Source organism: Amia ocellicauda, chromosome 21 (assembly GCF_036373705.1).
Source record: "Amia ocellicauda isolate fAmiCal2 chromosome 21, fAmiCal2.hap1, whole genome shotgun sequence".
Lineage (NCBI taxonomy): Eukaryota > Metazoa > Chordata > Actinopteri > Amiiformes > Amiidae > Amia > Amia ocellicauda.
This window is the reverse complement of record NC_089870.1, coordinates 13,580,280-13,596,840: the sequence shown is the minus strand read 5'-3', so window position 1 is coordinate 13,596,840 and position 16,561 is coordinate 13,580,280. Positions and strand designations below refer to the sequence as shown.

At 41.8% G+C, this 16,561-nt stretch overlaps 1 protein-coding gene across 12 annotated transcripts in view; it reads right to left on the bottom strand.

Moving 5' to 3' along the window:
• The window catches only part of eml1 (EMAP like 1), a 71,479-nt gene that overhangs the window by 17,267 nt on the left and 37,651 nt on the right, over nucleotides 1-16,561 (bottom strand). For 5 of the 12 annotated variants that reach the window (XM_066694923.1, XM_066694921.1, XM_066694914.1 and 2 more), the window contains exons 2-8: nucleotides 15,365-15,547; nucleotides 14,610-14,675; nucleotides 12,672-12,801; nucleotides 7,023-7,052; nucleotides 4,383-4,517; nucleotides 1,444-1,472; nucleotides 24-50 (exon numbers count right to left, since the gene is read on the bottom strand). In XM_066694923.1, coding sequence (XP_066551020.1) covers nucleotides 24-50; nucleotides 1,444-1,472; nucleotides 4,383-4,517; nucleotides 7,023-7,052; nucleotides 12,672-12,801; nucleotides 14,610-14,675; nucleotides 15,365-15,547 — 600 coding nt within the window. The remainder of the gene's footprint in view (nucleotides 1-23; nucleotides 51-1,443; nucleotides 1,473-4,382; nucleotides 4,518-7,022; nucleotides 7,053-12,671; nucleotides 12,802-14,609; nucleotides 14,676-15,364; nucleotides 15,548-16,561) is intronic. The other 7 variants (XM_066694918.1, XM_066694924.1, XM_066694922.1 and 4 more) reach the window with 5 other exon arrangements.

Sequence of the window (16,561 nt, the reverse complement as noted above, 5' to 3'; positions counted from 1 at the left end):
GTGGGTGGAGAAACGAGACCTACCTTTGCAGTGAGTCACACGTCGCATCCCTTGGGGTTACAGAGACAGAGACAGAAGGACGTTGTAAAGATGTGTAGGAGGAACACAGACAGGTTCACCTACCAGCTGGTCCTACTACACCCCACTGAAGGACTGTGCAATTAGAGGACCATTTACTCTTCAAAATCTCCTGTGACTCGGATAATACCCTGAATTTACCTCCTGAACGACTCTGGGACTCCATTCATAAGCTGTGATGTTCCATCAAGTTTCAATTACATGCAATAAGTGGTGCTGTGGTCATACCAAGCCCCCTTTTGACTGTACTGTCTTACAGGGATTGTGCTGGGCATCTCGGAGCATCCCGAACAATGGGCCCATTACACTTCCATTCTCCACTCCCTACATTATTCAGCTCTTTGTTCCCCTGCCTAAAATTCTGCAACGCCAGCCATCTGCAGCCAGAATATCAAGGCGAGCTTAGATCTCCTGTTTCACTGCCTTCCTTTCGCTCCTTTCAACAAGACAGCAATGCATGATTAAAGACAGAATGGAGGGGGAGGATAAAGATAATGGTAAAAAAAAAAATGTCTTTCCAGAATGTGAGGGTGTATTTTTGTTGCATATATTAACAGCGCAAATAAGTGTCATTGCATTCTGAATTTATGAACCACTTTCACGTGAATTATGATTATATTCTCTTTTATGTTTTTGGGCACAATTCCACACCACCTAGAATGTCATTACGTTGACATACTGGTGAATATTGACTCATCCCTGAACAGACTGAACCATTGATACAGCTGTTTGAAACATCTTCTCTGTTTAACTACCCTGAGAGTATTTCCAATCAACTGTCTTATTGCAGTAAAATAAGGAGTTTAAACAAAAAAAAAATCGTATTCCTCAATTGGGGAAATAAGATATATAATTTCAGGAAACGACTTGAAGAGAGGCCTACCATTGTGGAAATTGATCTTACTGGTTTATTTCTGTTTCCACTGATAAGTGTAGAAATGCTGCAGCCAAACTCGGTCCGCAGAAACCGATCAGCTACATCAAACTAAGAACGTGACAAAAACCAGTAAAAACACAGTTGAGTCAACAGATTCCTCTGGAACACCGCACATATGGCCCACAGCTAACCACCGCATGCTTTCCAATTAAACACATTTTTATTTAATCACTAATCAATAACATTAAATGCCTCCTAATGGATGCTGCTTTTGATGAATTCTTGCATAAACATTAAATTATTGGCAACAGACTCTTTATATCTCTTCCCAGTGAAGATAAACAGCGTGAAAACAGATGGCCCACAAAAAAAAAAACAGCTCCAGAACCAATGAGCAGTGTAGCAAATTGAGTGTTTTGCTCTCCGTAGTGAAACCAGCCACCACGACAAATGAGCCATTACTACACATTAAAACACAGCCACCTTACCTGCACTGAATACGGGATCCTTCAGTTTACTGTGAGGAGAGAAGAACCAAGAGAGAGAGAGTGAGGACAAGTGTGTGACACCATTCAAGTTCCTTTAACTATCAAAACAATGTCCTAACAGAATCTGCCTTTCTCTTTTATCCGAAAAAGCATATTTTTCATTGGTATTTCTAGTTTAATGATTCAGTTAAACATCTGCATTATTCTGTGTGGACACCCAGCTTCAGGACAACATCTGCAGGGAATTAAACAGAGGTTTACCTTAGTTACCAGCATCACCTCACCCAAATATTATATATATATATATATATATATATATATATATATATATATATATATATATATATACAGTGAGGGAAAAAAGTATTTGATCCCCTGCTGATTTTGTACGTTTGCCCACTGACAAAGAAATGATCAGTCTATAATTTTAATGATAGGTGTATTTTAACAGTGAGAGACAGAATAACAACAAAAAAATCCAGAAAAACGCATTTCAAAAAAGTTATAAATTGATTTGCATGTTAATGAGGGAAATAAGTATTTGATCCCCTATCAATCAACAAGATTTCTGGCTCCCAGGTGTCTTTTATACAGGTAACGAGCTGAGATTAGGAGCACTCTCTTAAAGGGAGTGCGCCTAATCTCAGCTCGTTACCTGTATAAAAGACACCTGTCCACAGAAGCAATCAATCAATCAGATTCCAAACTCTCCACCATGGCCAAGACCAAAGAGCTGTCCAAGGATGTCAGGGACAAGATTGTAGACCTACACAAGGCTGGAATGGGCTACAAGACCATCGCCAAGCAGCTTGGTGAGAAGGTGACAACAGTTGGTGCGATTATTCGCAAATGGAAGAAACACAAAATAACTGTCAGTCTCCCTCGGTCTGGGGCTCCATGCAAGATCTCACCTCGTGGAGTTTCAATGATCATGAGAACGGTGAGGAATCAGCCCAGAACTACACGGGAGGATCTTTTTAATGATCTCAAGGCAGCTGGGACCATATTCACCAAGAAAACAATTGTGGTTTGGGGGTGTTTTTCTGCTAAGGGGACAGGACAACTGCACTGCATCAAAGGGACGATGGACGGGGTCATGTACCGTCAAATCTTGGGTGAGAACCTCCTTCCCTCAGCCAGGGCATTGAAAATGGGTCGTGGACGGGTATTCCAGCATGACAATGACCCAAAACACACAGCCAAGGCAACAAAGGAGTGGCTCAAGAAGAAGCACATTAAGGTCTTGGAGTGGCCTAGCCAGTCTCCAGACCTTAATCCCATAGAAAATCTGTGGAGGGAGCTGAAGGTTCGAGTTGCCAAACGTCAGCCTCGAAACCTTAATGACTTGGAGAGGATCTGCAAAGAGGAGTGGGACAAAATCCCTCCTGAGATGTGTGCAAACCTGGTGGCCAACTACAAGAAACGTCTGACCTCTGTGATTGCCAACAAGGGTTTTGCCACCACGTACTAAGTCGAAGGGGTCAAATACTTATTTTTTTGTTGTTATTCTGTCTCTCACTGTTAAAATACACCTACCATTAAAATTATAGACTGATCATTTCTTTGTCAGTGGGCAAACGTACAAAATCAGCAAGGGATCAAATACTTTTTCCCCTCACTATATATAATATACACTCACCTAAAGGATTATTAGGAACACCATACTAATACTGTGTTTGACCCCCTTTCGCCTTCAGAACTGCCTTAAGTCTACGTGGCATTGATTCAACAAGGTGCTGAAAGCATTCTTTAGAAATGTTGGCCCATATTGATAGGATAGCATCTTGCAGTTCATGGAGATTTGTGGGATGCACATCCAGGGCACGAAGCTCCCGTTCCACCACATCCCAAAGATGCTCTATTGGGTTGAGATCTGGTGACTGTGGGGGCCAGTTTAGTACAGTTTAGAACTCATTGTCATGTTCAAGAAACCAATTTGAAATGATTCGACCTTTGTGACATGGTGCATTATCCTGCTGGAAGTAGCCATCAGAGGATGGGTACATGGTGGTCATAAAGGGATGGACATGGTTGAAACAATGCTCAGGTAGGCCGTGGCATTTAAACGATGCCCAATTGGCACTAAGGGGCCTAAAGTGTGCCAAGAAAACATCCCCCACACCATTACACCACCACCACCAGCCTGCACAGTGGTAACAAGGCATGATGGATCCATGTTCTCATTCTGTTTACGCCAAATTCTGACTCTACCATCTGAATGTCTCAACAGAAATCGAGACTCATCAGACCAGGCAACATTTTTCCAGTCTTCAACTGTCCAATTTTGGTGAGCTTGTGCAAATTGTAGCCTCTTTTTCCTATTTGTAGTGGAGATGAGTGGTACCCGGTGGGGTCTTCTGCTGTTGTAGCCCATCCGCCTCAAGGTTGTACGTGTTGTGGCTTCACAAATGCTTTGCTGCATACCTCGGTTGTAACGAGTGGTTATTTCAGTCAGAGTTGCTCTTCTATCAGCTTGAATCAGTCGGCCCATTCTCCTCTGACCTCTAGCATCAACAAGGCATTTTCGCCCACAGGACTGCCGCATACTGGATGTTTTTCCCTTTTCACACTATTCTTTGTAAACCCTAGAAATGGTTGTGCGTGAAAATCCCAGTAACTGAGCAGATTGTGAAATACTCAGACCAGCCCGTCTGGCACCAACAACCATGCCACGCTCAAAATTGCTTAAATCACCTTTCTTTCCCATTCAGACATTCAGTTTGGAGTTCAGGAGATTGTCTTGACCAGGACCACACCCCTAAATGCATTGAAGCAACTGCCATGTGATTGGTTGGTTAGATAATTGCATTAATGAAAAATTGAACAGGTGTTCCTAATAATCCTTTAGGTGAGTGTATATATTAGTAACCTTGTAGCTGAGCTCCCTTCATACCTAATGCTCTCCTTTTCCTTCCTGTCCTCCTTCCCTCCCTCAGTACCTGTCGCTGTTCTTCTTGCCGCTGGAGTTGCTGCCAGTGGAGCCTGTTCGGGTGCGGTTGTTCTTGGACTCTCCGGTGCTCTCCCTGCGGCTCAGAGTTCCCACACGCTCCGTCGAGCTCGTTCTCTTCACAGTACTGAAAGAAACAGAGAGAAACGGATTTAGGCCAATTGGAAGCAATTTTTATGGAGGGTTGTCTCCTTGATACTTCCATTTCTGAAAATATATTCTACCATTTCAGAACACTTTGTCTATAAGAATGAGGAACCAAAAACAGATACCTGGACATAGTCTCGGTTTTGAGGGCAAATTACCCAGGCTAATTAAGCTTTATCTGTGTCATCAATGAACTGTGGTATTCATTGTATGAAGACAAATAACACTGGAGGAAGACCAGAGCTGTGAGGAACACCACGCATTAGTGTATTATCATTTAATTTATATTCATTTATATATCTGCGGTGACTTGAAAACTTATCTCTATCTCTTTTAAACCTTGGGAAAAAGGGGGAAAAAATTCTGCTTCCAATTAACTATCAATCAAAATAATTTCAAACCTTCTGTAAAGAGAACCATCAATAATATATCCTCTCTTTTCATGAACATATGTTAAAAATACAGATTTCAACATTTCATTGTACATTGGGCTTTCTGTGCTCTGACACATTTTCCGAATCGTTTTTTCCTTAAAAGAGAAATCGCTATGGCTTTCTTCCTCAAGCTTATGTGTAGCCCCAGCAACAGCTCGCAGCTCCCCTGCCCTTCAAAACGGTCTTTATTGTCAAAAGGCTTTATCTGCATGGTGTTTCATACCTTTCATCTCATTTCATTCCCTTCATTCATTTTGCCACTTCCTTCAAAATTCAAATTAACTATGTGCAACAACCCTAACTGACACATTCCCAAAGAATAAACATTTGTCTTTGACAGGAAATGGACATGCAGAGATAACATTTATCGCACACTTCCCCCCCGCGACAAAAGCTCAGAACAAAAATAGATTTGCTTTAACTTTGAAAAATAAATCTTTCATAAGATCAACAGGAAATAGACATTGAACTGAATAATTTTTTCTCCTGTATTGCTGTTGGTGTTGTTGCTCTCCTGACAAACAAAAAAAAGGTATAGACAATTGGGCCGGCTGGCCTCCTATATGAGAGCCAGGGTTCTGACAATAAAACGGCCCTGTCAGCATTTGAATGCAGAACGGGCTCTAATTTAATCCAAGCCATGAAAGTTAATGTCCATTCAATCCAATGGATGCCTGCTGATGTAATCCCAGTAGAGACAGAGTCCCATGTGTTGTATTTGTGAAGGGGATTGTTAATAAAGGTATCTGAGCCATAGTGCTGTCATAGCCTGAATTTATGAAGCATTAGTGGGCCATTAAACTCACTGGCCTGCACGGCCCTCACTGGCATGCTATTGCAGCATGGCTATGGCCCCTGACTGCTGGGTGACCTGTGCTTCTGAGAGTTGGCAGCAGAACCGACACAGTCGAAACACAGGCCCTTCCCAGAGCCAGGCCCTTCTCTACGGATGGTTAAGCAGATAAGCGGAGAAGGAAGGCTGTGTTTCCAGCGATCTCAGCTTTGTCTGCGTGGTAGCTTTTGTGTTACTGTCATACTAGAAAGAGTTGGCAAAATAAATATAGTTCAGTCTTTTTCAGGGCAATGAATAAAACAAAAATGTTACAGTATTTCTATACACTTATAGTTATAGTTATAAATGTTACTTATAAAACAGGTAGGACATTAAAAAATTGATCTATATTAGGAACTCCGAAGGATGACAAACAACAACACAAAGAAGTATAAAACAGAAGAGCTCCTTTAATGATATTGCTAGCACTGTTTTAAAACAGCCTCAGAAACTACAAACACATCACAGAAAATAACATCCTAGAAAACACAAAATTAGTTACAGGCCTAACAGACAGAATGGAAAATACTGGGTTTTACATTGGTGGGCTGATGTCTAACTAGTAACAGGAGAGAGAGAGATCATTCTAAAGTTAAATCACAAAACACAAAAACACTTTTTAGTACACAGGGTCACATTCACATATAACTAAATTACTATTTCAAAGTTATAGATTACAGACATCTTTACAAGTTCACCTTTGTAGAGTAAAGATAACTGCATTTCTCAATCATTTGTTTGCAGTGTTCACATGTTTTATTGCATAACACTGTGGATACAGTAGCAGTTTCCAATGCAGCCTAAGAGCCATAAGAATTCCTTAGTTTGGGTTCAGAGCAAACAAATTATTTGCTAAGACTCTTTGAATTTAAATATTAAAATCAAATAGGCCTATTTGAATGTTTTGAATCCAAAAAGCTGGATTAAACATCTAAATGGACCACAATGATTTAACCGAGGGCACAGCAGTTTTTGGTTGATATGTGTTTGAAGCTGCACAAGAGAGATTGGATTAAGAAGCACAATGCCTGAAGGAACCTCGCTCTAGATGTTGGCACCTCAGTGCTGAGAGCAGGTAAGAAGTCCTGGGCTGGGTGCAGGGCACGTGATATATGACATATGAAAACATGGGAACTCTGATTTACAAGTCTCTTGTGAAAACGAGGGAAACAAATGTGAAGGTCACATTGGGGAGCCAGCAGCAGACCGATACCCTCACCTTGGAGCCATTCGGAAGAGCTTGGATGAGCTGGACAGATTGCCAAATGAATACATCCAGGAAACAAGACATGCATAATGGAGAGCAAGAAAAGGAGTCCAATGAGTGAATAATACAAAACAAAACACACACACAGGACAGGAGAGACAAGTAAAATTAATCCTACATTGTGCATTACATTGCTACAATTAATGGTTGGTGTTAATCCTAGAAATTTGCGTCATCATGAATGTTACTTTAATTCCAATTATTTTTGCTGTTCAACTGGGCCCACAAGCATTCAGACATATGTATCAAACATGAAACATCCCAGTTACCCAGTCTCATGCTAACATTCTGTATTCTTAGTTTATTTTCTGGCACATACAGGTAATTATAATGAAATTGAAATGTGCTGATGAAGGTGCTGAAGAATAAACAGAATGTGGAGCTGATGCAGAGCAAGATACAAATCCAGTGTCATCTAGACCTGGCTGGGAAACTCTGTATGCGGATTACTGATTCAGGAAGCAACAACCCACCCTCTTCCAAGAATGGAAGAATGCGTTCCATAAAACACATCATCTGACTGAATTGTTTTTGGCCAATCAAACACATAAAGCATGGAATAAAATTGTAAAATATCTAGGTTTGGTATTTTTACTACAATATATTTCTGACCACAATAGCTATTTTTTTCCAGTGCAAGTGATTAGCTCTTAATGCTTAATTTGTGAAGACATACCATCAATAAGACTCATGGAATGTAAGTATTCGGGATTAAACCACAAATCATCTGCATGGTCTTATTTTTCTAATTTCTTTCATTTGCAAATCCCAGCTGAAGCAGGACTGCTTTGTTTGTTTGTTTGTTTTGTTTTATTGGATAACTAACAAGTCCAAATTAAGTGAGAAATTATAGCAAATTACCTGCACGGAACTGCCGAGAGGCACACAGGTGGCTGTGGACTTCTGACAGGCATTACTGTATGGTGGCTAAGAACTCACTTGATCCAGTCTCCGAGCCATATGCAAAGTTCGGGGATTTAAAACATGAAGACTGAAACGTATGGTTCGGCCAGCTCTCCGAGGAGCTCATTGTGACTCTTTGCAGACGCACAGCAGATTTTGCCATGCTCTCCAGCTGCTGTGGATTATGTTCTGGAGCAATCAAAAGCTATAGTGGTTATCTCAGGCTCCTCTGGATTAGTCATGGATTTGAACTGGGAACAGGAGGGGGCGGCTGAGATACAAGACCCATTCCAGAACACTACGTAAATGGCTTTAATCCACCCTGTTAGGATACACACCACACAATCATGTATACCCCAGAATTAGTGAGAATTAAATTAAATTATAACTAGATGCGATGATAGGTACGATAGGCAGATGGATAAGACAAATGATGTATTAGTTCAGATGGGTTTTTCTTTCTTTTTAAAGAAAAGATGCCAACAGGAACGTGCTTGGTGATGTGGGAAGTAAAGACTGAGCTGAGTCTGGTCAGCTGATAGAAAGGACGCCCCCGTGAGTAACTGTAGTCAGGGGGTGGAAGAGCATGTCAGGATGACGTGATGCACCCAGCCAGGTCTCTAAGGGACACCCTGAATAAACAGCCAGCATTACAGCATGAAATTGTTTAATACATGAGCCTATCTAAACCAGCCTATCTTTGCCCTACATTAATGCATCAATGATCATAATATATATTGCAGAACTAAGTCTCAATATTACCCCAGTGACCTAAGTAACTAGTCCATTACATCCAGTTTACATCTGGCCATTGTTAATGACATCTGGAAGACGATACAAAAAGAAGAAGCACTGCTCCATCCCATACAAACAAACAAAGACTAAAAACCACATACAAAATGCTGATCGTAAAACTACAGCTTCTGATTGAACCGAATGGCATATTATTTCACAGCTGACAGAAGAAAGGGGAAATTGATTGCTATCCCAATTGGGAGCACAGCTTGCTGGTTTTCTTGTGTGTGGCTGACGTTCTCTGAGAGTCACTTCATCAAAACTGTGACTCTGACAGCTGAGGAGCAGGATGGCGGCCCAATATTGGGGGCTCTCCCTTTGTTTATTAGTCTTGTAAAATGTCATTTTTACTTTCAAACAAAGAGAATAAATAAACCAGGTTGTAAAAAAAAGAGAGCATGTAATCTATTTCTTTATTCCACCAGCTGGAGCTGATTATAGTAAAACTGAGCATCTGGAGTTCCTGGATTACACAGACCTGGAGAATTAGACAGGTTTTCTGACTGGAATTAATGGAGTCATCCCAAAACAAAGGACCCTTAAAAGCACCTTGACCATTCCCATTTATTTATTTTGTTCACGGACAGTAGAGTCATTTAAATACAAGGCATGGGAAATCAGGAATTGAGGAGATGAATACGGTAGCACTGTGTGAAGTCAGAGATAGATCAAAAAGCTCTAATACGCAACACCACACCTAATCATAGCCATTGACACCATATGCTTGGACAGCACACAATTAACACTAATAAATAATGCTTTAATCAAATAGAAAAATATATATTTTATGATGTGTAGTATGCAAATAATGACCCACACATATAGTATGTTTGTGTTTTCATCATAGGTGTTGAAATCCGATCAAACAACATATATGTTTTGGAATCAGCGGGGAGTATAGCTATTATGTGAAAGTAAGTCCTTCACCAGGAGGACTGCCAGCACCAATTAGTCAGTATTATCAGCAGCTGCATACGGCTCTAAGAACAGTACTTCGGCCACCATTAATCTTTTGCTGACTATGACCCAGTGAAAGTGTGTTGGGGTTCAAAATGTGACACATAAAATTACCAGCCTCCTCTAGGAGCAGGGTCGTTAAAATAATGTATGACGAGGATTCCTGATTACATTTCTAATGAAAATTTCCACAAGTAGGAAAGGGTTCTGTGGGGAACTGGAATTGCTTGTGTAGTCAACTATCTAGAAAGTAATTTGTGATCCATTGAATCTCGCAACCATGAACGGCTTCTTTCGAGGGTCTAATTACAGCACTGTTTCAGTAACTTATTGTAGATATTGTCCGATTTATCATCTTACTTTAGGACACGCCATTAATGCAGAATAGGGACAATAGATTGATAAAAACAAAGGATGGTATGTGGGCTTTAGCTGACCATGTTTATCCCTTAAGTTTACACTTTGCACACTTATTCTAATATGCAAAACATTTATTACATGAAAACATACACCATATTCTCAAAACATACAAACACACTGAAAGGACTGGAAAATCAATCAATCAATCAATAAATAGCTTACTAGCTAGATCTGGAAAAGGACTTTTGATAGTCTGCCCTGAAACTATTTCATAAGAATTACCACAAATCTTGGTTGAGAACCACAGATTTTGTCCATTTGGTGGAATGACACATATCATGTTCATAAATCCTTTTGTCTTGTAACAAGAAATTGAAATGAAAGCTTCATTAACTCCTTGGAAACAACATTGCCCAAGCTCCTGCCAGACTCCCCGCCACAGCCAGGCACAGCCGCTCAGAATATGGATTGCAAAGTGTTTTCTGTCAAAGAGGTGGACGCTGCTGTCATGCCTTACATTAAACACTGTAATTGTCACATTTTCAGCCAAATAAAATAATGAGCATCTTAAATTACAATTACATAATCCTGCCATACCAAATTAATTAAGTGCGTTTACAAAAAATATCCCCTGCACTGAGATATATCCATAGTGACGTGAATGTATCTGCACAAAATCTGCCGTGTGTCTAAGATGATCAAAGCTCCGAAACAACTGCCTAGCAGGATGATGAAACACAGTGAAACTTTCCACACACACTTTGTCTACAGCTACCAGCAGGTGACATTTTGAAACTCCATTTCTTTTTGAAAATACAAGCAGGGAAAAAAATAACATGGAAAATTTTGCTACGAGACTAAGGGGAAAAGTTTAAGAAATACATCATCTGCTAGTCATTTTATCAGTTGCCAGAAAACGTATAAAACATTAAAACAGTCTGGTAACACGTGTTCTGACATCTGTCCACATTTGGACATGGTAAAAGCTGATACTTTCGTTACAAAAAGAAAAGCTACTCTTGCGTTCTACAGAACATGAGAGTTCTAGAATAACAACAGGCCCCTCAGAGCTCCCTAGTGTAATTGTGATCCTAACACAACCTTAATGACTCTTGAAGGATCACAGTGTGTTTGATCCAGTAACACATCCAGTCCAGTGAAGTGTGAACCTCTGTCCTGTTAAACGATTTCAATATTGTTTCCTATGAATATAGTATAATACCAGAAACTTACTACAACAGTTTTTCATCCAGCTCTCTGATGCACAGAACTTCACTTGTTCTGGGCTATTTGTGAAGCAAAACTATATACACCGATCAGCCATAACATTATGACCACCCTAATATTGTGTAGGTCCCAAAACAGCCCTGACCCGTCGAGGCATGGACTCCACTAGACCTCTGAAGGTGTGCTGTGGTATCTGGCACCAAGACGTTAGCAGCAGATCCTGTAAGTTGCGAGGTGGGGCCTCCAAGGATCGGACTTGTTTGTCCAGCACATCCCACAGATGCTTGATTGGATTGAGATCTGGGGAATTTGGAGGCCAAGTCAACACCTTGAACCTTTCTATCAGAACCAGCATTCACTTTTTCAGCAATTTGAGCTACAGTAGCTCGTCTGTTGGATCGGGCCAGCCTTTGCTCCCCACGTGCATCAATGAGCCTTGGCCGCCCAAAACCCTGTCACTGGTTCACCGCTTTTCCTTCCTTGGACCACTTTTGATAGGTACTGACCACTGAGACCAGGAACACCCCACAAGAGCTGCAGTTTTGGAGATGCTCTGACCCAGTCGTCTAGCCATCACAATTTGGCCCTTGTCAAAGTCGCTCTGATCCTTACGCTTGCCCATTTTTCCTGCTTCTAACACATCAACTTTGAGGACAAAATGTTCACTTGCTGCCTAATATATCCCACCCACACTGACAGGTGCCATAATAACGAGATTATCAGTGTAATTTACTTCACCTGTCAGTGGTCATAATGTTATGGCTGATCGATGCATATTCACAAATTGTGCAGATAAAAGCACAGGTGAACTGAATTCTGTGGTATGCAACAAGACTGCATTTTAGTGAACAGTGCCTGGTCACATTACAGAATGTGAGAGCAGGCCTCAAATGGCTGAAGCATGTTCCCACATCCCTCGGGTAAAATCACAACCTGTGTTGCAACACGATGGCTGCGAGCGATCGACAGAAGCATGACAAAAGCTCAGGCACTTCTCTACAATGAACCCCTGCGGAGACAACTGTGGTCTATTAGATCATCTATTAATCAGCTGGAGATGCAGGTTTCATGAGATGCTGGAGCGGCGATTTTCAGACCCGTGTCAGTAAAGACCTTTGCTGGCCACTGTATACAGCTGAATATAAACTGAATGACAGAAGAGGGAGACGTGAAGCTGGGAAGGTTGCAGAGACTGATCTAATCTATACCCCCAACAAGTGACCTTCCTGTAGTAGGTTTGATGCATTTTCCTTGGGTAGTTTCACATTGCTGCTGCTGCTATAGATGTTTCAGCATAGCAGTTTCTCTTTACATCTCGCTACACCATCCCAGCAGCCCGTCTCTCCAGAGTGCGCCTACCTCTTGGTTGCTGGTGATGAGGTGTCCTTCCTGGTGCCCGAGGGGGACGGCAGTGTGCTGGTTTTCTTTGGTAGTACGGTGCCATTGTTCACTGTTGGCCTCAAGGGCAAGGCCTGCATTAGGGGTCTGGCTGCAAGACACAAAGAAGACAGGAAATAAGATTAAAAAAATATCACAGCCAAATAACAGTAATCAGGAGCGAGTGCTTTGCAATCAATAGGTTATACTGCCATCACCTCAATAATCATTCCTCTTTTTATTTTAAATTCTGCAATTAATTTAGGACTTCTCATAATGAACTGAGATTGAAGTGAGTCCAGATAGAGTAACGCATGTGACGCTGTTTAAGTGATGGGAAGTGTAAACGGTTTAGAGATGAAATGGATTAACCCACCATGACCCCTAGATGTTTTCCTTTATTACCCACACGCACAGCCCTCAGTATGTTTGTTTCCTAAGAAACACCAGCCCACAGTGCACCTGCTGTAGGATTATTCATATAAACAGAAAACTAACAGATCCTGGTCACATTACCTCCAGCCCATGGGCCTCAGGGTAGGTGAGCAGGAGGCTCAAGCCTTCAGTCTCCCACTCTCAGTTCTCACCTCTAATACATCGAGAAAAACTACACACACATCCCACATTACAACAGCCCCGGTAATTGATCCCTCTGTGTTCCTTTTTGGTAGGTCTTACTGTCAGAAGAAAACACAGAACTCATCGGTACTCGTACAGCTGCAGCATACTAAGAGCTGGAAAACTAAAACTCGTCTTCTCGTTGCACCCAGGGAACATAGCCCGATAAATATTTAATTCCGTGAAGCTTTTTTTGTTTTTTTCCCCTTGGCCTGGTGTCTCAAAACATTCTAGTTCTCATGCAGCATAAGTGTGCAGAAGGTTACCATTGTGACGGGCAGTATGCAAAGGGAAGTAAAGAAAGCAGTACCAGGCAGTGTCAAATTGGTTATTTATTGACAACAGATCACAACACATGGGCTGTCTTTAATCGGAACAGTGACAGGGACTTGCCAGTTGCTATATTTTACAGAGAGATCAAGCTGTACCCATGTACTGATGAACTGGCACAGAGTAACTCACATATTTGACTCACAGTGTGTCTTAGGAGAAGCTGCCAAGAGGCAAAGTAGAATGTATGAGGCAGAAATGCCAGCCCCAGACTGCAGCGTAGGGGAAGAGTCATTTTTATCTGGTTACCAGCATGTGACTACCAGCGTGGCTGTGGGACAGAGTGGCTGAGAATAGACTAGGTGGTGTGAACAAGAACGTCTGTCCATTCGTGCGTTCCCTTCTAGAGTCACAATCAGTCACAGTAACATGCATTCGTTAATTAAAGTCAGCAGGAACATCTCTTTGTGATTTCATAAGAATTCAGTGAGCTGGACAATACCAGTCTTTCAAATTCTCCATTTTGATGCCTGACTCCACATACTAAAATTCTAAAGTTTTTGCTTCTCTGCAGTTGGATTACATGGTGTTATAAACTGTTGTTAAGCTACTGTACAATCCCCAACTCTTGATAGATCCTTGTAAGGTTGCCATGTAGCTGTGTTTCTGGCTGCAAGTTTCCTTAGTCAACAAATAACAAAATGTCATGTCACGTCAATGGATTAAAAGATATACCAGGTTTATGAACACCTGCTTTGGGGATGTAGGGGGGGGAGTCAAGCAAGCAAGATGTTCCAGTCAAACGTTTGATCAATACTGGTGCTGTGCCTAAATATGAAACCTCAATAGCATATCACCGTAACAAGTTATACCCCATCGTCCTCTGCATGCCTCCTTTGCGCTTCACAACAGGAGTGTCAGGGATGTTATTGACTGTTATTAGTTTAATTATTAGCAGGTGCACGATGCAAAGACAGACCTCCAAGCTGTGCAGTGACAGGGCAACAGGCAGGACTGTGAGATGCTGCTTACCTGGCTTGCCAGCACTGCCTGATCTATCACTCTCTGAAGGAGGGGATTTTTTCACAGCAGTCTGGTCTAAAGAGACCCAGAGTTAGAGAGAGGAGAGCGGATGAAAGTGTGAAGAAGGAAAAAAGGAAATATCATAGAGAGAGAAAGAAAAACTGAAAGGCGGGAAAAGAGAGAGACAACTAAATCAGAATAGAATGGCATGGAATTGGGAAATGTAGAACATCTCATTCTTAGAAGAAAAAGAAAGAGGTTTAGGCTGATATCCTGTCTGAGATTCGCTGAGAGGAGCCCGTGCAGAATAACTCTCTTGAAGCATCAGCTGCGAGGTCCCTGAGTCACATCAGCATCACATCAGACTGTCACACCATCACAGCCTTTATTAAACTGCGATTTCATTTCAATTTTGATGACCCAAGAGCAAGGCGAAATACAAATTGCCTGACTGAAGCTGGAATGGTTGGACACTGAACTGTTTGGAAGGGGGACATAATACTCGTCACTATACTATATTTGGTATATATTTCACATTTAAATTATCAGAGAGCTTAAACGAAGGCCTACGCATTTTTATTATTTCTTTTTCAAGAAAACATTTGTACGGATAAGGGAAAACATAAATCTGAATAATTGTTTGAGGTTATAAAGGTGGAAGATTCCCGAAATCCTAAATTTAAATTGGCCAGCATACGGTGGCTCGCCATAACCCCAGGGCAGGAGCCCATGAGAATGGTCTGCGCAGCCGCAGCGGGGATTACCTTTGGTGGGTCCCTTTCGGTTCATCATGGCCTGCTGCTCCTCGGATATGTTGAGCCGCCTGACGACATCAGCCAGCGCAGACTTCAGCAGCTGGATCTCATCCTCCTGCAGCTGCACACGCTGCTCCAGGGAGGCGATGCGGTCAGTAACCTCCATACTGCTGGCAGCCGAGGCACTGTCATCTACACAGACACAGAGGGAGACTCCAGTTAGTCCTCCAAACAGAGCACCATGGAGACAGAAGGGGAACATAGAGACAACAGCTGGCATTGCAACTAAATACATGAAACCATGTCACTCAATGAGAGACAAAATGTAAATAACCATGTTGCCAGTTCAAAAGGGAAGTTTTCATTTTTTCTGTAAAGCAAGAGTGTGTTTGTGCATTATTTATGATGTGTGTTGCTTTCTGTACTCTTCTGTAGCACCTGCACCCTTAATGTAAATGCTTTGGCAAACGTACAATGTTGCCATTAGAGCATCCTTCAAAAACAAGGCACTCCTCTAACAGCTAATGTACCAACCAAATGGAAACTCAAAGAACAGCGGTGCAGTTTCTTGCATTTGGGTCTGTGTGATAGATCAGGGTGTAAACAACTACCCTCAGTGGAAATCCTAGTTCGTGTTTTAGTGACATGAGTTTAGGAAAAATAACACAAAACAATATTACAACAATATGTTACCTGGAAGTCAGCTCATGATTGTATTAGCAAGGCTAGCAAATAAAGACATACTATGGTTGCCTTGTTTACAGTGAAGGAAAATGTATTTTACAGCCCTGGTATCCTGCTCCCTGTCTATTGTGACAGCAATGGGAGAGTGTAATGTTTGTCAGGGGAGAGCGGCGGGGTTGTGTTGAGGAGCCGTCAGCCTCTCAGGAGGTCTCCTAGAGGAACAAACAGGGAACCCAGTTACTGAGCCCCTGAGACTCAGCCCCTGCCACTACAGTCAACACAGACAACTGCACCAACAGTGGAAGACCCAACAAGTATTGTTTGCCATCCATATTTACCTACATCACAATATAAGAGATCTGTATGTTATGCTTGCTAGTTGTATAGCCCCGTTAACTTCTACATAAAGAAATATTGAGTGCTGGGAGCTCTGGATGATGCATCACCTTATTCTCCCCCCTTGAGTGACTGAATGAGAAAAACCTGCAGATGACTGAAGCTGCTTTTAAGTCATTCTAATGA